At 36.8% G+C, this 22,946-nt stretch overlaps 4 protein-coding genes across 14 annotated transcripts in view; 1 reads left to right on the top strand and 3 right to left on the bottom strand.

The window, feature by feature from the left end:
- The first annotated feature begins 24 nt into the window (after positions 1 to 24).
- On the top strand, positions 25 to 11,111 carry LOC103023619 (heat shock protein beta-7). Its single transcript, XM_022675719.2, has 5 exons — positions 25 to 105; positions 9,862 to 9,930; positions 10,142 to 10,258; positions 10,772 to 10,910; positions 11,001 to 11,111. Exons 2-5 carry the CDS (start codon positions 9,910 to 9,912, stop codon positions 11,006 to 11,008), a joined length of 285 nt encoding a protein of 94 aa, XP_022531440.1. The 5' UTR covers positions 25 to 105; positions 9,862 to 9,909; the 3' UTR covers positions 11,009 to 11,111.
- Positions 2,918 to 8,414, bottom strand: wdr82 (WD repeat domain 82). Its single transcript, XM_007254353.4, has 9 exons — positions 8,006 to 8,414; positions 6,238 to 6,335; positions 5,635 to 5,701; positions 4,907 to 5,006; positions 4,666 to 4,782; positions 4,200 to 4,355; positions 3,874 to 3,943; positions 3,603 to 3,745; positions 2,918 to 3,129 (listed from the first exon to the last, which is right to left on the bottom strand). Exons 1-9 carry the CDS (start codon positions 8,164 to 8,166, stop codon positions 3,100 to 3,102), a joined length of 942 nt encoding a protein of 313 aa, XP_007254415.1. The 5' UTR covers positions 8,167 to 8,414; the 3' UTR covers positions 2,918 to 3,099.
- A 638-nt stretch (positions 11,112 to 11,749) lies between the features above and the next one.
- cplane2 (ciliogenesis and planar polarity effector 2) lies at positions 11,750 to 16,358 on the bottom strand. Of its 2 annotated transcripts, none has more exons than XM_015607105.3 (6): positions 15,844 to 16,358; positions 15,542 to 15,659; positions 13,909 to 14,061; positions 13,583 to 13,707; positions 12,977 to 13,113; positions 11,750 to 12,462 (listed from the first exon to the last, which is right to left on the bottom strand). In XM_015607105.3, exons 1-6 carry the CDS (start codon positions 15,946 to 15,948, stop codon positions 12,225 to 12,227), a joined length of 876 nt encoding a protein of 291 aa, XP_015462591.3. In that variant the 5' UTR covers positions 15,949 to 16,358; the 3' UTR covers positions 11,750 to 12,224. The 2 variants fall into 2 exon arrangements, with proteins under 2 accessions (XP_015462591.3, XP_049335720.1); XM_049479763.1 differs by lacking the exon at positions 15,844 to 16,358 and adding an exon at positions 15,729 to 15,800.
- Positions 16,359 to 17,181: 823 nt separating this feature from the next.
- The window catches only part of cadpsb (Ca2+-dependent activator protein for secretion b), a 102,482-nt gene continuing 96,717 nt past the window's right edge, over positions 17,182 to 22,946 (bottom strand). For all 10 annotated transcript variants that reach the window (XM_007254365.4, XM_049479758.1, XM_049479761.1 and 7 more), the window contains 2 exons: positions 20,093 to 20,197; positions 17,182 to 18,538 (listed from right to left, as the gene is read on the bottom strand). In XM_007254365.4, coding sequence (XP_007254427.2) covers positions 18,362 to 18,538; positions 20,093 to 20,197 — 282 coding nt within the window. In that variant the 3' untranslated portion in view covers positions 17,182 to 18,361. The remainder of the gene's footprint in view (positions 18,539 to 20,092; positions 20,198 to 22,946) is intronic.

A 22,946-nucleotide genomic window follows, 5' to 3' on the forward strand; every position in this document is an offset into this window, starting at 1 on the left:
CAGGAGCGCTCAGTCTGGGGGTAAAAAGCTGAAGCCTGAAGTAGAGGCAGATGAGGGTCACCTGGAGGATCTTCACTTCTGCACTAGTGACTTCCTAAAGCAAAGGTACAGACTAGATCAAAACTTTCCAAGGGCAGGATAAGGACTTGAGGTAACAGTATGAAGCAAGAGAGCTGGGGTGATTGCACCTTTTAAGACAAGACAACATGTGAGACCTATGTGAGAGAGTGTGTGTGTGTGTGTGTGTAAGGGAGAGAGAGGTCCTGTAACTAGGGCAGGATTGTGTGTGCCTGCTGAAGGAACCCGATCCCACTTGCCCCAAATTTAGCAGCCACAGGCTCGGTGTGCTGGCCTTCGGTAACAGCTCCCCTTCCCCCACCACCATCACCACAGTTTTTCACACAGGGAGCCATCGAGAGACGTAAGGCTGAACACTCACCTGGGATCCACTAAAGCAGCCCATCTCTCTTTCTCCTGAAGCCAAGGCCTCAGCTGGGCAAGCTCAGCACATCCTAAGATTACCTCGGAATGCAAATGAGTGAACCCTGCTGAAAGCCTGGAGCACACTGAGCCAGTGTTCTCCAACAAACACCAGCAGCATGGTGTGACGTTAGTTTGTGTTACAACAGAAATGACTCAGAATTCACAAAGAGCATGCTTGTGCTCATACACTCATTGACAAAAACTGGTGAATTAAGAAGCAGTTGTGTTTCCAGGTCCGAGTGGTTCAGCGGGCTAAGCTCTGCCACTTTGATCAGGAGATTACTGGTTCGAATCCTGTTCATGTAGCTTGCCAACAGCTACCAGAGCCTAGAGAGAAAAGGCCTTGCTCTCTCTGGGTGGGTAGATGGCGCTCTCTCCCCACATCACTCCACAGGGTGATGTCAGCAACACAAGGCGTCTGTGAGCTGATGTATCGGAACCGAGTCGCTGTGCTTTCCTCCGAGCGTGCTGTGAGACTATGCAATGCTGCATCAGCAGCAGTTCAAAAAGAGATGGTGGCTGACTTCACATGTGTCGCAGAAGGCATGTGCTAGTCTTCACTCTCATGGTGTTGGGATACTACTGGTGATAGGGGAAGTCCTAATGAGTGGGTTGGGTATTTGGCTGTGTAAATAATGAGAAATTAGAAAATGGGTAAAAAAAAAAAAAAAAAAAGAAGAAAAAAAAAAAAAAGAAGTTGTTTCAATCAAATTTTTTTGAAGGAAGTTTAGTAACACACTCCTGGGAAACCCTTGCAGTGTGTGGGTGAGCATTATCCTGCTGAAAAATAACAGTTGGAAGCCCTGTCAATACATGTAGCCAAAGGGTGTCCTGCACATAATGCTGAGCTGTTAGTGTCCCTCTTATCACTATAAGGGGTGATCGACTGTTGCATGCGATGGCTCTCCAGATCATCTCACCAGCAGTTGGGGCAGTGTATTGCTCCAAAGCAAAGGGAGGATTAAGCACTCAATATGAGGCCTCTATACAAAATCCAGACCAACAATTCTCTAGGTTTTTTTTAAAGTCAATATGGTTTCATAAGTCCAGTCAAATGGACTTCTCTCAAAGTGCATCGTAGAGGAATGTCTAGCAGATACCAATCTCTCACCAGGAGGGACGCTTCCCAAAAGTAGACCTTTTACTGAGCAGAAGAGAAGGAATTTTACACCCTCTTGTGGAAAGAGAGATTAAAGTGCAACCCACACTGAATAGCCTTAAAAATAGACTTAATTCTTATTGGGTGCATACCATCAGAGGTAATAGAAGTGGGTGGGCTTCTTACCTTCCTGAGCAAAGTATGCAATAATACTGGAACATGTAATAATTTTAAGAACCCTACAATTTGTTGGTATACGCTTTTAGGATAAGGAACTGTATGCAATGATGCTTATGTACCTAATTCAAGTTTCTAGTTTTAGTACCAATGTCCCAGACAGGAAACAAGCCTCCTTTTAGCATTCTAAATAAATATTTGAAAAATATAGTCCATGATCTCACTGTCTGCAGAACTGAAAAAGAAAAAAAGGGTCCTCTGTTTACCACTATATTCCTCAGTTCTAATGCCACCTGTTGTTTTCAAATGGGTTAAAAAGTGTTGTTTCTTATGCCAGATTACATTTAAAAGCATTTTTACCATCAAATGTATAGTCTTACGCTGCTCTCCAATCTTGCAAACAGACAACACTAATGTTTTAGTTTTAAGTCTAGACTACAGCTAAGTTAGGCTGCATTTCTTAACCATTAAATCATAGTAGGCTGGTCCTAAGTGAAGGACCTTTCGTATACACGCAAGAAATGCAGTCTACACTCTGAGCAATTTTGAGGATGCAGCTGATGTCTCCTTTCCAGCCTTCAGTTACCCACACAATTTTTTGTGATTTCCTTGTTTTTTTCACATTGTACATGAACTGTGTAATCAAGGACCATGAATAATAAGTTATGTTTTTTTAATCTCTCCATATGCTGCCTGAGTTTCTTTGAGTTTCTTTCACAAAGGGTCTTCCAGTATGGAACAGCCTTCTATGACGTAACTGCCGAGAAACAGCCCAGCTCTAAACTAATGATTGACAGTGTGCACTGCTTGAACTTAAGGTTTGAATGTAAAGCTGTAACAGTATGCCATATCACTGTCATTACATCACTGTAAGGGTACAGAACCGTAACACTAAACCTACCATCAACCACTCGTTTATTCAGGCAGGGTTAGGTTTCGGCAGTTGTACAGGCTTAGCAAAAAAAGCACCATATGATTGTTGAACAATTTAAACAGGAGAAGCTGTATACACATTTATTGAAGGATGTCTCACAGACAGTTCTTCAGACTGTAGGAGTTACATATTTCAGTTTTTTTTTTTTTTGTAAAAACTCTACAGACATTTTTCACAGCTTAAACTTTTAAAGGCAAGCAAACATCACAAACAAATTACAGAGATTTACAAAAGAACATTGTTTAATAAGTATAAAATGAACAAAGAATACAACCTGACCTCATGGTCAACATATTTACAGTGTACACAAGTCCCACAATGTTCCAACAGGCAAGAGGGAGTTGCCTGCCCTCTGTTGGAGTAGTTCAAATAGTGAAACTAAAAAAGTGAATAGGACCTCAGCTCCTCAGTCATCGATTGTGGGTAACCAGAATGCCTGCAGAAGAAAAGGATATTTGTTAGTTTAATTAAATAAGAGAGAAGAGCTTTTTTTTTTTTTTACAACTTTTATATTTTTATGAAGTTTTCATGCTTTGATTTAAGGAATGCTTGATATAAATTAAAACTTAACTTATACAGTGAACTGGTTGCAATCGAGACATGTTTGGCACAACAATTATACTGTTTTTGATTGACAGCAACACACCTTATACTGCTCACAATTTTTTATATAATATTTTCATATAACAAGATGGGTGCAGTCTGGATGATTTGCTTTCTGTATATATTTATATACAAAAAGTCAAACATTCAACCTAAAACAACTGAGGGTAAGAGACTGCAGTACAGTCAGTCAACAAATTTTTGAGCACATCACTGAAGCCAAAAATAGGAAAACTCTGAAATTACTCTGAAATCATCATGGCTATTATTCAAGACATCCAAGTCTTATATGTTGCAACATCTTACCATGTTCGAACAGGCACTGGCAAAGGTCATAAATTTGGGGTTGAACTGTAGGCAGGTGACTGGCCCTGTGTGTTTCCCATCCAACAGCGCCACCTTCATTCCACTCTCTGCGTTCCATACGTGGATCTTTCCATCCTCTGAACCTGGAGAACCATTATAAATACATATTTATAGTGTATGGTGATATCATCCCTGACCATACTAGGACAAATCCTCCAAACAAGAGTAACAACTTTAAAATACTACAAATTGTAGGCTATAGTTAACTTACCAATCATGACAAATTGAGAATCTGGGGTGAAGGAAGCTTCCAGAACTACACCTTTACTGTTGTTGTATCCCTACAAAAGCAAACCACACAAATGGACTTTACAGATGCAGCAAAGAGGTAACACACCAAGTGTTTCAATCAGGGATCAATCAGGGATCAGCGCCAGGCTTGAAAGCTCAGTGTCTTCAGGCACTATTATCTAGTATCACCATTTCCAATACTCTCCAAAACAGAACTCATTGAGAAAATAACGCACTTCTGAAAGCAGTAATTTAATGGATTAGGTTGGGTCAGTTGAGGCAGAAGCTAAAGTCTGCGGTACGCACCCCAAATGAATGTAGTATAGCTCCTTTGAATGCATCAAGCAGTCTGAGTGTTCCTCCATTGCTGGAGACCAGGATGAGTTTGCCATCATTGCTGAACTTCAGGCCAGTCCACTCACATGTGCGCTCATACTGCAACTTAAACGTAGCAAAAGGTCCCTAAAGAGGAGGAAAAAAGAAAAACATATATTCTATATCCCATAAACATACAAATTTATCAACAAATGCAAAATGAACAAAACACTGAAACTTAAAGAGCAGTTAATTTTCTAATGAGCTGCTTGTTTAAACATTCTTAAAATCTCTTATCTTAAATAAATTTTACTGTCAACACACTTTGTTTTACATTACAATAAATAATTTTGAGATAATCTGCTTGAATAAAAAAGTATATATATATATATATATATATATATATATATATATATATATATATATATATATATATATATATATATATATTTCTTACTTTGTCAAAGGAACGTAGGTCATAGAGTTTGACCATCTCAGAATTGACTCCAGCAGCAAAGATCAGGCCCTCAGGATCAAAAGAGCACACTGGCTTCCCCTGAAGGTGCATCAGTCCCTGTGACCACACAGAGGATTTTGAACAGTTTTAATAGAACATACAATAGAAAACAATCACCTATTTTTGCCTAAAAAAAACAAAAACAAACAAAACATTTAAAAAAAAATGGTATGAGGCTTACCTGACAGTTTGGGGAGCGAAGATCCCATAGCCGAATCGTTTTATCCAAGGAGCCAGAGATAAACGTGTCATCAACAGGGGACATAGAGAGTGCAACAACTCTGTAAAATTACAATGCACATATATAAATAAATTTTAATCCGTTCTTCAAGGCATTCTAAAACAAAAAACTTTAATTACTGGATTGTTTTACATGCATACTCTAAAAGGTCTTGAATAAATACACTTTCTATTACTCTACAATCCTTATATGCTCATCCACACTCCACTAAACTCAGTAATTAATAAATTTCCACAGCTATCTAAATCAACTTGAGTTTTCAATATATGCACAGCTTACAAATACTAATTATTGAATAAATGAGAAGAAATCTGTGTCTCTGCATACATTTGGCATACTTTACTTTGTGTTGTACAAAATAATAATAACTGCTGGAGAATATTAAACCCAAACAAGTAAAATGATTAAGAAGAGTGGAGGGAACATCATAAGACTCAAAGGAATTTCTAATGTTCAGACTGACATTTAGCTCACAGTTCATACATATAAAGGCCTTATTCTACAAGTTTTGGAAAGCAGAGAAATGGAACAGAATATGGCAGAATAAGAGCAGATTTTGTACTAAACATTGTGTCTGCACGCTACGCTACAATATTTTCCATTCCCCTTTAAGCAGAACAGTCCATTGACAAAAAAAGCAGCCTTAGCTCAGTATTGATGATCCTCACCTCTTATTGTGTCCGGGAAAGTAACGAATATACTTATTGTCGTGTAGAGACAGGTACCGTATAGTGTCTGTAATCAAGTAAAAGTGAAAAAAGTCAGAAACAGCTGCAAGTTTTTAATACTGTTACAGAGACTGCACATTCTTATAAAATTCAAAAACAGACGACATTAAGCTCTATTACGACCTCTGGCTGTGAAACTGAAAAAGCTAAGTGTGATCCACTATAGCAGTTCTGAAACTCCAGGTTGACTTTTAGATGAGTTGGCACCACCCTGGGCAAGGCAGTAGTCTGTACAGTTAGCTCCTTGAAAGGGCAGAATCACAGACCCTCAAACTGTACAAACAACTACCTCAAGCCAGAGAGGGCACAGTCAGGGAGCCCCGAACAATCGGTCAGTACAAGGACGACAGCGAGCTTGATTATACTTACCCTTTATACTCTTAACTGGGAAAAAACAAACAATACAATCACAAACAGGGGAAAGAGCACTAAACATATTGCGGGGGGAGCATTACTAACCAGAGGATTATCAATATGACAAGCAGAAAGTCACACTGAACAACAACACAACACACAAGTTCTTAAATGAATAAAACAACATACCATCAATTTTGTTGGAGCTGTAGACGACTGTATTGGCAGCATGTGTGTATCTGATGAGGTCCACTCCATACTTTTTACTGTACAGTGTCCGTTTAGGCCTGGATTTAAAGTTTGGGAAGAAAATATTCTGTTTAGGGGAATGACACAAACTACTGACTTTCCACTAAAAGTTAAATGTTTATATTAATTAAATCTACCCTGTTACAAAGTTATATTTTTTGTGATAAATTTTGCACATTTTGTCCTTGATTTTTCACAATACTGTTACTTGCACTTCTGAAAGATGCTAACTATGAGCAATGAGAAAGTTGAATATACCCATAACTGAAAGAACACAAGACTAGAGCTGGACATTGCATTACGTTGCATTACAAACAGCATAAGCAGTGTCAGATTCTTAAATATTGCTATACACGCTCAAGCATAGCCAAGTCGTTTTTGTCGTTCATTTTTTGTAGCACTTCATCTAGTTAATAGGAGTTAATTATGCTTCTTGTTATGACAGTGTTCTGTAAACAGTTAGTATCCTCGATATGCTTGAAAAAAAAAAGCATATTGTTATATTAGGGGTGTGCTATATTGTATAGTACACAATAGAATTTGGTCTTGAAAGCAGACTATTATTTATTTTGTCACTATTCTTTGTAGAATAATATTCTGCACCATTTATTTTGTCACTTTATTATCTTTTTAGAAAATCAAAGTTCTGGTAAGACATTTTTTTTTTACAAAAGAGACAAACAGTTGTAGATTTTTTGTTTGTGCTGACTGTTTAAAACCCTGATACAATAAAAATTAAACTTTTGACATTTGTGTCAAAATTATACTTCTTAGATTAATAAAATTTGTGTTCTTTATAGACAAGAATATTGTTGTCGTAAATATATTGTCATATTTTAGGGCCACATTGCTCACTCCTATTCCTTATCAATATGATCAAATATTGTCATTAAGGGTGTGTCATATCGTATCATATGCAATAATATGGACAACATTTTTGAATATCGTGAACAATAATGTACCCTTATATATCATGCCATATCACCCACCCCTAATTATCACATCAGGGTACTACATTTTTGCTGTTTTTAGCAAAAGAAAAATTCACACTGTTCTCATTTTCCCATTATATATCTACTTCAATATAATTCATTTTACTTCAGTCCTGGATATATGGAGCTATTTGGAGTGCATTATTAGTATCATGACATTCTGATAGATCTGATAAAACTCTTATATTTTTAATATTTCAGTTAGGGGTGTGTAATATCAAATTGTATGCATTAATACAATTGAAATTTTCATAAAAACATTTATTTATTCCGTGTTTTGTCATATCACTATCGCGAAAATACCATGAAACACCGTGATAATATTTTAGGGCCATATCGCCCACCTTTAGTGTTGGGCGCTAAGGCGGGTAAACAGAGCCGGAGAAGCGTGGATCTCAGCTAGCTTAGCTACACCCTGCAATCCCTCAACATTAGCCAGCTAGCTAACTCTTTACCTAGCTACTTAGCTTAGCCACTTAGCAAAATATCACACAGCTGTGATGAACCCGAGGGCTTTTATAAACAGATACACGCCCCGTCAACATTTAATCACTCCAGGCTTCCAATAGCACCAGATTTTCTTTCTGTTAGCAGGAACTCGTGGTCCGTCTAGCTAATCTACTCGAGGCCGAGGCTTTGTGCGGCAGTAGGCCTCACAGACCCACACTGCGGAAATCCGCGCACCGGGACGGGCTTCACACAGACCGCTCACTTACTTTCCCTCCTGGCAGTCGTACAGTACAATCGAGTCGTCGTCGCTGCTCGAGATCACCGTCTCTCCGTTCGAGCTGAAGTCGAAACAGTTGATTTTGTCGGAATTCTCCCGGAACACCTTCGCGACCCTGAAGCTCCGCAGAACATTGTCAGTGAGCTTCATGCTGGCGGCCTTGCTTTATGCCTGGCCAGGCGCAGGCTGCTCTCAGATTGCGGTCAGGGAGGACGGCTGTGTTCGGGGAGCGGTGGAGAAAGTGTTAGAGGGCTCTGTGTGGGTCTGTGAGGCTTGTGAATGGAAGCGGGTTGAGTTACGGGTTTCTGGCAGGTAAAGAAAAGCCCGCCCTGGCAGCGCTGCGGTGAACTCGGTAACGGAAGGTGTTTCCTACGGGTGGTGAAGTTGGAAGTCACTCCTTCTGCAAAATGGCCGATACGCTCACAGTAGTGGCATTTCATAATAAAAGTCCTGCTACTGGAAAAAAAATATATACTGAGCTTCTAAAACCAGTTCTTTAGTGGACCTAGAGAGGGCGCCGATTGGTCAAAAGAATGATAAATAAATAGTTACAAAACTTTTTTTTTATTTTAATTATCTAATATTATAAATTTATTACAATAAAATTTTATAATGAAGCTTTTTTATTTTTTTAACGTTAAAAAAAATCTAAATTAATGTCACGTCATTTGTTAACCGTACTTGCCTTCAAGAAGTGTCGGAAATATCGTATATCACATGAACTCCACCACAAACTCGTATTTACCAGTGAGAAACTCGGGTTTTTAGATAAGCCCCGAGTTTCCCCAGTTGGGAGCGTGTCAGTAACAAGTGGTCAATAAATTAAGTAAACTGATTTAAATTGATAAATAAATTCAATAAATTGATGCAGACACTTCGTATTGTAAACTGCTTAACACTCGAATACTTTGCAGGTTGTTATTAGCTAACCAATAAAATCACCAGCAGTATGTGAAAAAAACGTAAAGGGATTAAACCCAGTTAAAGACTATATTTTCCTTTTAATTGTAAATCTCAATTCCAGATGGTGTGTAATCCAAAACTAGATTTTATATCTGTCTAGGAAACTGCCCCCGTTTTTTTTTTTTTTGTCTCTGCCTTTATATTTAAAGGGATCTGCAAAATCATGTTGTGGGATGAAATGCTCATCAGAATATCCTAGCAGAATTGTACATAATGCATAAATAATTCCAGTCTGTGTCTGAAAGAAGTCCAACAACCTGCTTAATTAGAGTGGATGTGATGACCATTATAGACCATCATTAATAATGCTCGAGGTGAGAGAAGACCTAGAATGTCACATCGGTTCTTCAGCTAATACACAACTCTATTTCTGTAGGGTTGCTCAGCTGGGGACTATTTCACAAAGCAGGGATTCTTAGTAAGCCAGATAAACTAAGCCCTGAGTCAAGCCTGCCTAATGGCAGAAGAGCTGGAGAACATTTTCTACTGCATGTTATTCCACTATCTGAGTTAGCTTTGCAGAATACCCCTGAACACTTTTCACCAATATTTGTAATTGGAAGTTTCACACCTTGTATCCTCTGATTGTGAGTCATATAAATTGGAACATTATTAGTTGTACAAGCTGATCTCTCCAGTGTGTGATAAATACTGCACACAGACATCATAACCTCACTCTTATTCACAGCTATGAGGCTCCTAGCACTCACAGCAGCCTACAATAAAAGGGACTTTAAAGCCCTGAGGGAACTCAGTGCAATGCTCTAGGAGCTTGTGATGGGTTTTTTGTTTTTGAGTCAAAGCTTTTGTTTTTGTGTGTAAGGCACTAATGCGTCACTAGGCTGAATTTTACAGTACTTTTTTTTTTTTTTACCGTTTTAGGAATAGAAAAGCCTATCTGTTTTCCAACTACTTAAGAAAAATATCAGAATGTCAGAAGATTATCTAAAGGTGAGTTTTTTCATCTATGCTTGCTTATTGCTATATAGATCAGAGCTTGCTTGTACAGTCAACTTTTAACACTGGAAATACGATAAAAGAATGCAGCCACAAATTAAGTAGGCTAAGACAGCCAATAAACCTGTGTATTTACAGCAACAGGTGTTTTCTGTTATTGCATGCACTTAAGTAGCAGAGCTATGTTCATATCTGTTTTCTAAAGGAGGAAATGTGCACTCTTGGAGACACATACATGTTCACAGTGGACGTGAGTGCATTCTCGCCAGAACAAGTCATTGTTACCTCATCACAAAACATCATTCAGGTTTCTGCTGAAAAGGTAAGCAAAAGCATAGAGTAATCTAACACGTATTCTGTGTGATTCCATACCAAGAAAGATCAAGGATATTATTGTGAAACCCTTTGGAAATACATTTAAAAGTTCTTTATTTTGTTGCACTTGATAGAAGTCCTTCAATGAGAATGGGGTAGGATGCTGACACTAATTTGTAACATTAATATGTTGCTTATGTTTGAGTTATACTAAGTAAATAATATTTGCTATATAAATAATAAGCTTTGTAGTGCACAAATGGTGACTTTATTGCAAGTAATCGTGGAATTAAAACATTCCAAAACTACCATGTCACCACTTTTTACCATGAAAAACTATTTAGTAAAATATTTTATTTCATTAATTTACTGCTTAAAGAAGACATTAAGTGTTTAAAAAACTATAGATCAGAAGTATATATACAGTTTACTATACAACTTGAACATGAACCTATTAGTTAAATACATTTAGAAGACATACATTTTTGTCTCATTGTAATATTCTGCTTTTATTTCTCAGCTGGCATCAGATGGTACCGTCATAGACACATTTTTCCACAAATGGCAGTTTCCTCCAGATGCAGACCCCATGTCAGTGAGCTCATCCTTGGGGCAGGGTGGTGCACTTACAGTTACAGCTTTTAAACACAAGACAAAAGGTAAGAAAACATATTTTTGTCAATTTAAATTTTAATGCATGGATTTCTACCCTTGCAGAATATTTTTTTTCTTTCTCTATATGATTGCAGTTAAGTGATCCATACACCTTTATGATGGCCTTGACTGAAGACTGAAGAAAGGCACTTCAAATTATTCCAATAAATAATATAAACATTTTGAGATGCTTTATTTTAAATGCAACAACAATCAGTACATTAAAAAAGTGTGGTGACCAATGTTTGAACTACTTTAAGACAACTTTCTTATTGCTGTTGATGTAAAAATAGACTGTGCACATTGATGTATTAAAGATTCCCATAATCGATGGCAGAATGGGTTATGAAAGACTATATTGGTAACTATTGGTAAGTGTAAATGTAAAATCCAAATATGTAAATCTTTTGAAATAATAGTTTTTGTGATGTCACAAAGACAGTCACAAAAATACATATAGTATCTGTCAAAAGTTTCTCATTCAATGTTTTATTTTTTCCCCTACATTGTAAATACATACTGAAGTCATCCAGACTATTATGGATCACATAAGGAATCATGTATTAACTTAAAAGTGTTAAACAAAGCCTTTAGGTGGGATTCTGTTAACTTCTGAGGCTGGTAACTCTGATGAACTTATCCTGTGCAACAGAGGTAACTCTTGGTTTTCATTTCCTAGGGCAGTCCTGATGAGAGCCTCTTTTATCATAACATTTTTGATTTTTGATTTGTTTAACTTTTTTGTTTACTAAATAGTTACATATGTTCATCTTCATTGTTTGGATGATTTAAGTATTAATCTACAATGCAGAAAATTAAAAAAATGGAAAAAAACGCCACTGAATTTAAGGTTTGACTGTTATTGTATATTCACCTTTATATTTATATAGTTATATTTAACTGAAAGAAGTTTTACTCCACCCATAAGCACAGTAACAAAAATATTGTTGAAAAATGTACAAGAAATGTATACAATCATTTTTGTTTGGTAGAATATATGTCTTTTACCCCTAATTTAACAATGAATAAAGCACAATATCCAACTACACTAGCGTGACATCAGTGACTCGAACCTGAAAATCAGTAATGGTTATTCAGAAGTTGCACTTATAAACATTTACAAGCTAAACCTAGTTGTGGACAATATTTTGCTTCAAATTGAAAATCCCCGTAGTCAGTGTAGTCGACTAGGCTTGATCCCGGTCTGAGGAAACTGTCCCTTAGGGGTGTATCTTTACACTGTGTAAAGTTCTTTCTCCAGGTCCTTCAGCTTGTGATTTGAGATCTTGCACTGTGCTCTGTGATGTTAAACTGCACAGCTACACAATAACCTCTCGGTTCGTATCTTCTGGATGAGGCTGTGGGGGTAGAGAGGCAGATGAGGCGTGAATGCAGTCCTGATGCCACAGGTTTTCTGCTAAGGCATTTAGCAGGGGTGCAATCTCACCAAACCCTTCACTCACATCACCTCCCACCCGGAAGACTGGCACACGAGACACCTCCTGAAAGCGTTTGATCTCACTCTCTGTCACATCTGTGTGCATAAACAAGTCAAATCTGTTCAATCTGAGTTAAGGGCAATGCTTTTTTTTGAAGGTCAGATTCTTTTGGTCAGAGCTTCTTTCTTCCTTAGTTTTTGTACAGAAATTACTCAAGCAAACAAACATCAGCATAAGATGGAGGAAAAAAATATCTAGACTGATGGGTGTGAACAGAAACACACACTGTCAGTTCTCACAATATGATTGTTGTATTATTGCAATATGTTGCTCACAATAGCAAGGATATCAGAATACTGTGACTCAGCGATACTCGATATATATCGCAAGTCAATTCTCTATGACATTTTACATAATCTGTGCTACAGAACAGAATAAAATACTCCTAAATAATACTACTAATTAATGGTAAATAAAATGAATAAATTAATACAAATATTAATATTTTGCCACAAATCAGTGTATTGCAATATCAATCTTTTGTCCCACACTTACTCAGTCAGTACATACACTGAAATCGTTCAAACGTAAATCGTTAAAATGTCCACCTATCAGAAGTGATTGAAGGATACTTTGTACCAACCACCAGTCTGACAACCCTGTCCGAAGGATCTGTGAACCGAGACATCTGATTTGAGATGTCTTTAAAAGAGCCATGATCAGTGAAGGAGAAGAGGAAGAGTATGGCATCAACCTGTTCCTTGCAAGACTGTAGAAAAATTGTTGAAGAGCATTGTGGGCCTTAAAATATGCAAAACATGTCAAAGAGCAAGTATGTAAATCAGACTGTACTATTAAAGCTAGAAATAGAGAAACATGACAGCACTAATACAGAAAGAAGATAGAAAAGCGTTTTTTTGTCATGGTTTTTGATGGATGGAATTATATAAAACTTTGTACAACACACACTATTATTTTTATTATTTTGTACTTGTGGTGTGTTTTCTCATAGGGATGTATGAAGAATGTTTTTATAATTGTATACTAAAACAATACAGAAACCCTATTTGTTAAATAATTATAATTATATACAAAGTTATTCCATTTTAAAGGGTTACCAGATTCTTTGGCTGTTTAGAGGTAATAGAAAAACTTTAAAAACAGTTCTGTAAAGCCATTTCCAGTACTATATAGAAAATTTTTTACTGGATTAGATTTTACGCAAAATAGGCTTTTACCGTTAGCATATGGTCGAATCTACGCATCGCATTTTCACCACAATCCCAGAGCTGAAATTGAAAAAACAACACACGGCTGCTCTCTTTCAGCTTCACAGGCCAAAACACTATGGATGTCTCCATGCCTGTGGAGATCAGAGCAGAATTACTGTTACTGGAACCAAAGAAACTGCTGAAAATGTTGACTAAAAAGTGTCTTAATCTATAGTAATTTATTCAAGATATTTAGGGTCCGGCACTACAGCAGTAAATTCACTATAAACATGAACCTAGACTACCTGCAAATAATTATTTAAAGGTGTAGTGTCCAGTAGAATCATATTTACCTGTGGTTTCATAGTGCATGTTTGGAATTTGATGTCCAGCGAGTCGAGCAGCCAGTGCAGTCTTCCCCACACCACTCTTTCCTGAGATGAACACTTTGTAACGAACAGTGTCTGCTTTTAAATGAGGGGGCATCACTGGAGCCTCTAAGAGACCTAATATAAAATGTGACAATATGTTTTAGCCCTTCAAGATATTCACATTGAAAGATAACTAAACTTATCAGCCTTTGAGGGTCCTACATAAAGTTCTTCTGGTGGGGCCCTGTCGACCCCAATCATATTTTTAATAATTTAAAAATTAGTACATTATTTGTCTTTTTCTATTTGGAAAGTCATCAACAATATATTCATAAGATTTTTGTACCTAAAAAAAACAAAAACTGCACAGTCACATGCACACCCACTGTGGATTAGAGGGATTAAAGACCTGGTTGGCTCAGTGGTTAAAGAGCGCAGAGTTATTAAACAACACAAGACTGAGGGTTTAATGTCCAGGTTCTGCAAGCTGCCACTGTTGGAGCCTAGGGCTGGGCAACACATCATAAATATCAATATATTTGTATCTATTCAATATAATATATTTAAATGGCAATATTACAATATTGATCCTGTAATATAATCCCATCTATTTGTAATTTAATAAAAAAATACAGTCCATCTTATTTCATCATCTCAAACAACATGATCCAGTCAGTGAAATATACAGCTCTGGGAAAAAATTAAGAGACCACTTCAGTTTCTGAATCAGTTTCTCGGATTTTGCTATTTATAGGTTTATGTGTGAGTAAAATGAACATTGTTGTTTTATTCTATAAACTACGGACAACATTCTCCCAAATTCCAAATAAAAATATTGTAATTTAGTTCATATTCATAAAGTTTTAAGATTTCAGAGATCAATATTTGGTGGAATAACCCTGTTCTTTTAATAACAGTTTTTATGCATCATGGCATGTTCTCCTTCACCTGTCTTACACACTGCTTTTGGATAACTTTATGCCAATCCAGGTGCAAAAATTCAAGCAGTTCAGCTTGGTTTGATGGCTTGTGATCATCCATCTTCCTCCTGATTATATTCCAGAGGTTTTTCAATTTGGTAAAATCAAAGAAACTCGTCATTATTAAGTGGTCTCTTATTTTTTTCCAGAGCTGTATATACGCATATTATATTGTATTATATAATGCCATCTCTATTCCTAAGAGTATATGAGTTTTTCTTTGTCATATTAACCAGCACTAGGCACAGTGCATTAATTTATTACTTAAATTTCTAATGGCAACTACAATCACTGAGAAACTGAACACTTTCTCATAAAAGTAAAAGATACCAGAAACTTAATTTAATATTTAATCTTAATATTTATTCTTATTGTTATGAATAAATAAATATTACAACATTATAAATAAACCAATAATAATAAAAGTATAATAATAATAGTGCAAAAATATACTTTTTTTCAGGGTGTGATCTTAGGGCTGTTCCAAAAACAACAACAATAAATAACTAATAAACTAATAAATTATAAAATAATAGTCAGACTCTTATTTGTGAATCTGTGGTGAGTCTAGAGCTGATCTCAGATCAGCGCCTCGCGTCTACTCGCAGCCTGGTCTCCATAGTAACAGATCATACCGAACACCCGCCGTTTCTTCTTGTGGAGAATCTTAGTGAAGAAGTCTCTGCTGTCCGGGTTCCGGTACCAGTCCGCTACAATCACCGAACCGGGAGGAACCGCCTCCATTACTGAGCTCTGAATACACAAGCGCAGCTTGAGTCACAGCACAACACTCACTAACTACATATTACACCATTCACTCACACAGGATCCGCAGCCCTCTAAACAACCACCAGCCAGCCGAGACACCAGCCCCCGCCTCCTACTGTAACACACTTCAAAATAAAAGTCTCAGACTTTGACTGAACTGGATCCTCACCTGGAGACGCTTTATTGGCTGCGTCCAGAAACTTTTACTACCCCTCCTTATTTCCTCCTCCTCATTTCCTACTTTTCTCTCCTTCCTTCCTACTCCTCCTTTCATACTCCTTCTGTCCTCATTCTCCTTTCCTCCTCCTCTACTTCTCTCCTCCTTTCCTACTTCTCCTTTCTTACTTTTCTGTTCCTACTCCTTTTCCTCCTTTCCTCCTCCTCCTTCTTTCCTACTTCTCTTCTCCTCCTTTTCTACACCTTCTCTCCTCCTTTCCTACTCCTCCTCATCATTTTCTACTTTTTCGTTCCTACTCCTTCTCCTCATCCTTTTCTACTCCTCATCTCCTTCTCTTTTCCTACTCCTCCTCTCCTTCAACTTGTTCCTCATCTCCTCCACCATCTTTCTTCCTCCTCCTCGGAAGAAGGTTGAGGAATGGAGAGAGGAAGCATAAACTGAGCTAACCACAACGCTCATTTTCAGCTCTCCTAACACTGCCCAGCCAATCACAGCTGCTGCAAACTGTCAGCAAATAAACGGTCATCCTGTTAAATGTTGATGTTTAAACTATTGTTTACTGCAGAAAAAAAACTACATTTCTAAAATTATATGAAACATTTACCAATCAAATAAAAGTGGATACTGTGTGTTATATATTGTTTTGCATTTTATTTATCTCTTTTTTATTTGTTTATAATAAGTGATTAAAAATGTTCTAAATGTAGACGTTATATACAACTGCCAGAAAAAGAGTAGACTTCAGTTATGTCAAATGTAGTACATTTACGTTTTCATCTGATCTCCTACAGCTCTGTTTTACAATCCAACATCAGTAGTGAAGCCTCTAGGACAATATACTGTTCCTTGGGATTTAATTAATTAGAAATTACATTTAAACACATGGATACTTAGATATAGTATAAAAAACCTGCATGGGTCTCACAAGCTTTTACAAATAAAAACAGAAGAACAGCAGACAAATGTTCTTCACATTGAACAGTTCAAAAGGATAAACTAAAAGGTTTTTTTAAGATTCTGATTGGCTATCGTTTAAGTGATTGAAAAGTTACCTGTTTAAAAAAAGTAACAAGTCGGTTTTGAAATGTAGCAAGTAAAATGTAGATGTTGTACAAATGTAGAGAACAGTAAAAAGTAGAGTAAAAAGTATAAAAAGAGTAAATAAGACATTCTTCAGTAAAGTACAGATACTTAATTTACTTTAATACTTTGTAACTTCCTACCCCATTAGTTATATTGCAGCACCCAGAGTCTCAAATATACATAATAAACAACTGTGTTAATTCATTAGCAACAGACATCAAAATCGAATAATCAGGAGAAAACTGCTGTATTTGTACAGTTATCTTTATTGAGAGGCCACAGCTCTTGCATATAACAACTGTTGGCTTTGATAAGGCAACGCAAGAATGAATCCACCAGCTAACTGACACAGAAAAAAAACAAAAAGCTTTTGGAGAAGGTGGAACCCACAGGCATGCAGCGATGGCTCAGAATGCAATATACAGCTTCATATATACAAAACAATAGTGAGACCCCCCAAAAATGGCACGTATCTCTGGCTACGTAAATAACAAAAGAAAAAAAGTGTCTAATACAACATAAAAAAAGCAAGAAGAAAAGCAAGAAATCTTTTTTTATTCTCTTTGTAAAAGTTGAACTAAAGAAAAATATATTATTTTGTGGTCATTTCTGACATCTAAACAAAAGACGTCTCCAATAAGATATCAAAATGGAGCTAATATTGCCTTTCTAGAATACCAATTCATTTTAGTTTTAAGATGAATGTGAGACAATGCCTTGTTGGTGAGTTGCAACATAAGAGCCTCAGAAGAGTCACAGAGCCTTAGCACAAATAAAGAACATAAAAATCAAATAAAAACTAAAGTTGGTACATTTTTTATGAGAGTGTGCAGACACAGAGGACATTTACAGTTAACAGCTTTTAACTTAAATACAGAAGTTCATTTTCAGTTTTGAAGCAGTTGGCATCCACTTTATAAACAGACAAGACAAAGAAAAGGATCCATACACTCATCTTCACGACAATGTACCATTAATGTATGTAAGATTACGTCAAAGAAGCGCCATATATGTTATCGCATTGGACAGGGACACACCTAATAATCTCACTCGACATTGTCAAACAAATGGTACTCCATATTGCTTAGGAACACATAGAAATAAATTCCCAAATAAATCAGTCCAAAAATCTGTTAGTGTTTTTTCATTCTTTATTATATCATCACACATCTAAAATTTTCAATCATGTTCTCGTATCTCTTTTAAAGTTTCTTTTACTCAATATAATTACTAGATTTTCTCGACTTTAGCTCTGTTTGTGGGCATTTCGAGCTGATGGGGGAGGTCCTAGAGTGGCTAACTGGAGTATTCAGAGTTGGTACATGCATCTTCTGTTACCAGGCTAAGTTGGGGTAGGTAAGGGGGGGTGGTGTGGAGGGGGCAGGTTCCAGGTGGCTGGGGCGGGGCACCGGGATGGGTTGGTGCTTTAATCGTCCTCCTCATCTTCTTCGTCGCTGTCCTTCATGGAAATGCCCTGCATGCCTCCCTCTCGGACAGAGGCGGTGGCCTCCTCCAGGGTGAGCCGGTTCCGTACCGTGTCGTACATCTTGCTGTTCAGTGTGGAGTCAAGAACGCCTTGCAGCCTAAAGTCTCGATACTTCTTCTACAAAGTACAAAAAAACCTCATATTGAACTGAGCTCACTTTTTCACATCCTAACCCAGACAACTGCACGCACCTGCATAGTGTGGGGTGGTAATGATAATAATAATTTTGCTATTTATTTTTCAAATGTATTTCGTGATATTTAAGTGCATTTTGAGAACTACTGAAAAGGACTCTAACACTCATACTACACTGTTCTGTTTCTCCTAAACTGATCCCAAAGGGAATTGTATTTATGTAATATTTATACAGTGAATAAAAGGTGATGGGGACATAAAGTCATATGGGAACACTTAACTATACAAAGTTTATTTTCTTGCATAAAAAACACAAATTTAGCTGTAAAACCACAAAGTCAAAATTGACATATTCAGTTTTACAAGAATGGATCATTTGTTTGGCTATTTTGCCCATCAAGAAAGCTCAAAACTGCCTCAATCACCCTTAACTCACCCTATTATTATGTGAAATAGAAATGCCACAAAATGATAAAATAGTTTTACATTGACTGATTTGTATTTCAAGTAATTATGGAGCTGTTCTATGTGTCCATTAATCATGAAATTGTAATCCAATGTAAAGAACAATTTCAGGATTATTTAAAAAAGACAAAATAATTTTGGTACATACAGATTGTACATAGCATAGGCTTCTACAAAGTGTAAAGTTACAACCCCACATTTGAAAAAACGCTGAAACAATGGCTGAACATTTTTTATTTCTGACCCGAAATGCAGGAATAGACTTATATAGGTTGACCAGACAAAACATTAGCTGTCTTAGGTTCATACTTTTCATACTACAATGACATAAAAGTAAAAGTAGATGTTAGAAACATTGTCAACTGTAGTAAAACGAGCACTTGATATTAATCTATACAGATTTCTCTCCTAAAAACCCTTCTTTGGGTGAATAAAGCGCTTCCATTTATTTACAGTAAGCTTAGATTTACAATATTTTGTCTAAGGGTGTGTTTTCAGTGAAGTTGGGCTGGGGTGTCGGTGTTGGGGTAAAGTAAGGCTGGGTGCAGCAGCATTAGCATTAACTGCTAACTGCAGTGCTAGCGGGATATAAAGGCTGCTTGACAGCACTACACTGAGAAACTCTCAGTGTTCAAGTAATCCAGGGTGCTATCAAGTAGTGGCGAAAGTGATAGCTCTGCTAGTAGTGGCTAATGCTATTGCTGCTGCATCCAGCCAGTGGAGCGGCTTTACTGCTCCTTAATACCTGACTGGTAAAATTCATACGTAAGGCGCACCAGATTATAAGGCGCACTGTCCATTTTTGGGAAAATAAAAGTTTTTTAAGTGCACCTTATAGTCAGAAAAAATGGTAGTCTATTTAGTGCTATCCTGCAGTAGAGTGAGACCTGAACCTCACCATACAAATTTCAATGCATAATTGTCCTGATATGCAAATTCCAAATAAACCATGAAAAAACTTGAAAAATAGAAAAGTCTATCAAAACTCGACAATCAAGAAAAAAAACTACTTCTGAAACATGTCAGCTATGTCATGTTTTTCATGGTGATGTTTGCCCCCGTATGCAGTACCTTTACAATCCTGATGAGGATTTTGAGTTGGTAGACATGGAGCTGTTGGTCCATTCGGTCAGTGAGCCAAGTCCCCAGCAGATTCATGGTGGCTGTATACCATTGCTGAAATGCACACAAACATAGCGTTCTCCAGCAACACACACTCACACACGCACAAACAAACCCATGCAAGAGACCAGAGTGTCTAGACGTACATGTAGACATAAATACTCAGTAATACTGCATACATACTCATATTTATCGTCACACTAACATACTCACAGTTGTGTACGTATGCCCACTCTCGTACACACATGCACATACACACCTGCACACACGCGCACACACACATACTCACATATACCCTTAGACATGCAGGGACAAGCATACGCATACACACGCACGCACAAACGACACAAAATGCATACCAACAAAGACTCAATCACACCCTCACTTAGCACTAGGTTAGTCAGGCCATTTAAAATTAATTTACAGAGCCAGCAATATGACCATCTGCAAAAAAGTACATAAACCATGCATTAATGAGTTGCATAATTAACAACAAAATAATCACTTAAATTGCATTTTTCTTTACATGTATATACAGCATAGTCTGAAGATTAAGATTATTTAATAGTAGTTATGTTGGCCTAAATCCAGAAATACAGAATGGATGAATTATAATAATAATTGAAATCGTGTTCTGATTCAGATGTTTCCCAAATGTTTTGGCCAGTCGTCATTCATGATCACAGAACTATGCTGAATGTAATAAAACCTTGAAATGAAAGCATTTACCCATGCTATTAACCTTCAAACGCAAAGATTTTACAAACATCCTCAAATCCAACAAAACATTTTCAAGTCAAAGCAGCAAACTTTAGTATGATCATAACCATAAATCAATATATAAAAGTGTGAGTGAGAGGAATCTGCAGGCAAGGAGGTTTTGTACTGTTATCTTAAACCATTTGTGTTCTATATTGTATCCAAAATATTTTCAAAATAGAAATCTGAAGACCAAGTGCGAAATCTCAGAATGCTGTATATTCTACTTATAGTTCAAAGAGAACAGCACATGTGTTGTGTAATGGATGATGTAATCGCTTTCGAGAAATAAATAAAGGATTCTGTGGAGTGACTGAGCATATTTTAGTATTTTGAAGTGGGTTAGAATCTATTCAAGCTATAGAGGCTGGGTAATCACATTGTATCTACCCTGTGTGTTCTGGTTTAAAATCACAATCTTCAAGTATTTTCTAGACTTAGGGCCTCTTGGAAATGGAAACTTGTATTTTTCCATAAGGTCGCTGTCATGCAAAAACCTCATGTCTTTAAAATGATAACTGTACAGAAATTGTAAAACCTTAACTTTGAATAGAATTTAGTAAACTAAGATCCAAATCATTTTGGAACATTTCTGTTAGTCCAATTATTATGAAGTTTTGTTCCAATGTAAACAGCAAAGATGGAAGTTTTTGTGTGACAGTGACAATTTGCTGATTTAAATCTGAGTTTAATAAAGGTGAAGTGATCTGAATGTCATGAAAAATGCACATGCTTTACACCTTCTCAAATACAACTCTGTTATTTGACTGGTGTTTGATTGGTGTTGTTACTTATTACAACCTGTGAAGTTGTTTCAATTTCTACTAAATAATTGCAAACTTATATTCCCCCTAATACTGACAACATATGAAATCAGCTGCAGTTTTAATCAATGAATGACTGTAGTGATCGCTGACTGCTTCGATTAGTCTCTAACAAACCAAAGTTGTGATTTGCTTGTTTGAATAGTGATTGGCCGAGAGGTTTCCGGTTTGTGTGATTTGGTTGGTGATTGGCTTATTTGTTTGCTTGCATGTCCACTTCAAACAGTTGATTGGTTGGAGCGTGCAGTGCATGCAGAAGGAGCAGGTGAGTGGGTGGGGCAGAGAGCTGTGTGTATATGTGTGTTTATGACGTGGGAACTTTAGGAGGTGGGTCATGCTAGTAGATGTACACAGGAAGATTATTTGATTAGAAATCATGCCACTCAACAGAATGTGATCAAACAGTAGGACATCTAGAGATAAGTTCCACTTTGTTATAAGAGGAGAGTGTGGTGGTATTAGGACAGAATAGAATAGAATAGAATAGAATAAATGTAATGTTAAACTATGGAGAGGAGAGACAGACACAACTTGAAAAGTTCAGATGAGTATGAGTAGTCTGTGAAACTAAAATAGCTGTTTCTCAATCAAGCTATGCATAGTTCCCAGTTACTCCCAGTTGGTTTAGCTGAAGAGCTGTGTGTAATAACGTTGTATTTGCTTTAAATGTACATGTAGCACAATTTTAAACAGCAGTTTTAAACCGTTTTTTAAACCTTATTCTGTAAAAAGGCAGGGGCTGTGCACTCATCAATTTCATATGTATTTTTTCTTTTATTCATCTGGTATTGTAAATTGATGAAAATATATAATGCACAATTAAATACATGGACTGCACTTCTACTGTCAAAACATTACACTTTCTGAATGAACTGGATATCCAGAGGGGAAAATATGCTTTGTTTCTGTTCCTATAGACTGTGCTGTGAACTAAGTGAAGGCTGTCTGGGACACACTTAGTCTGGGAGAATGGGGCAGGTCTATCAATTAAAATCGACCACATGGCGGACATTTTTTACTTAATTTCTACAGAACGAGAGTGAATTGGATCATAGTGTTCACGTTTAATACAGTCATTTTAATTTTGGAAATGTAACTTTTGACTCTACTAGCCTGTATAAACTAGATAAAAATATTTTTAACAATGACACACTTTTGTAACACGCTCTGCATAAGAACATCTACAAAATGCTTCAAAAGTAAACTGAAAAGTGTACATT

Source organism: Astyanax mexicanus, chromosome 5 (genome assembly GCF_023375975.1).
Source record: "Astyanax mexicanus isolate ESR-SI-001 chromosome 5, AstMex3_surface, whole genome shotgun sequence".
In the NCBI taxonomy this organism is placed as follows: Eukaryota; Metazoa; Chordata; class Actinopteri; order Characiformes; family Acestrorhamphidae; genus Astyanax; species Astyanax mexicanus.

Coding starts and splice junctions, on each gene's coding strand:
- LOC103023619 (XM_022675719.2), top strand. CDS start 9,910: ATGTCAGAAGATTATCTAAAG. Junction 9,931..10,141: donor TGTCAGAAGATTATCTAAAG/GTGAGTTTTTTC, acceptor TGTTTTCTAAAG/GAGGAAATGTGCACTCTTGG. Junction 10,259..10,771: donor TTCAGGTTTCTGCTGAAAAG/GTAAGCAAAAGC, acceptor TTTATTTCTCAG/CTGGCATCAGATGGTACCGT.
- cplane2 (XM_015607105.3), bottom strand. CDS start 15,948: ATGAAAGGAGGAGTAGGAAGGAAGGAGAGAAAAGTAGGAAATGAGGAG. Junction 15,660..15,843: donor AGCCAATAAAGCGTCTCCAG/GTGAGGATCCAG, acceptor TTGTGTATTCAG/AGCTCAGTAATGGAGGCGGT. Junction 13,708..13,908: donor CATGCACTATGAAACCACAG/GTAAATATGATT, acceptor TGATCTCCACAG/GCATGGAGACATCCATAGTG.
- wdr82 (XM_007254353.4), bottom strand. CDS start 8,166: ATGAAGCTCACTGACAATGTTCTGCGGAGCTTCAGGGTCGCGAAGGTG. Junction 4,783..4,906: donor TTCGCTCCCCAAACTGTCAG/GTAAGCCTCATA, acceptor GTGTGGTCACAG/GGACTGATGCACCTTCAGGG. Junction 3,130..3,602: donor CCAGTGCCTGTTCGAACATG/GTAAGATGTTGC, acceptor TTTCTTCTGCAG/GCATTCTGGTTACCCACAAT.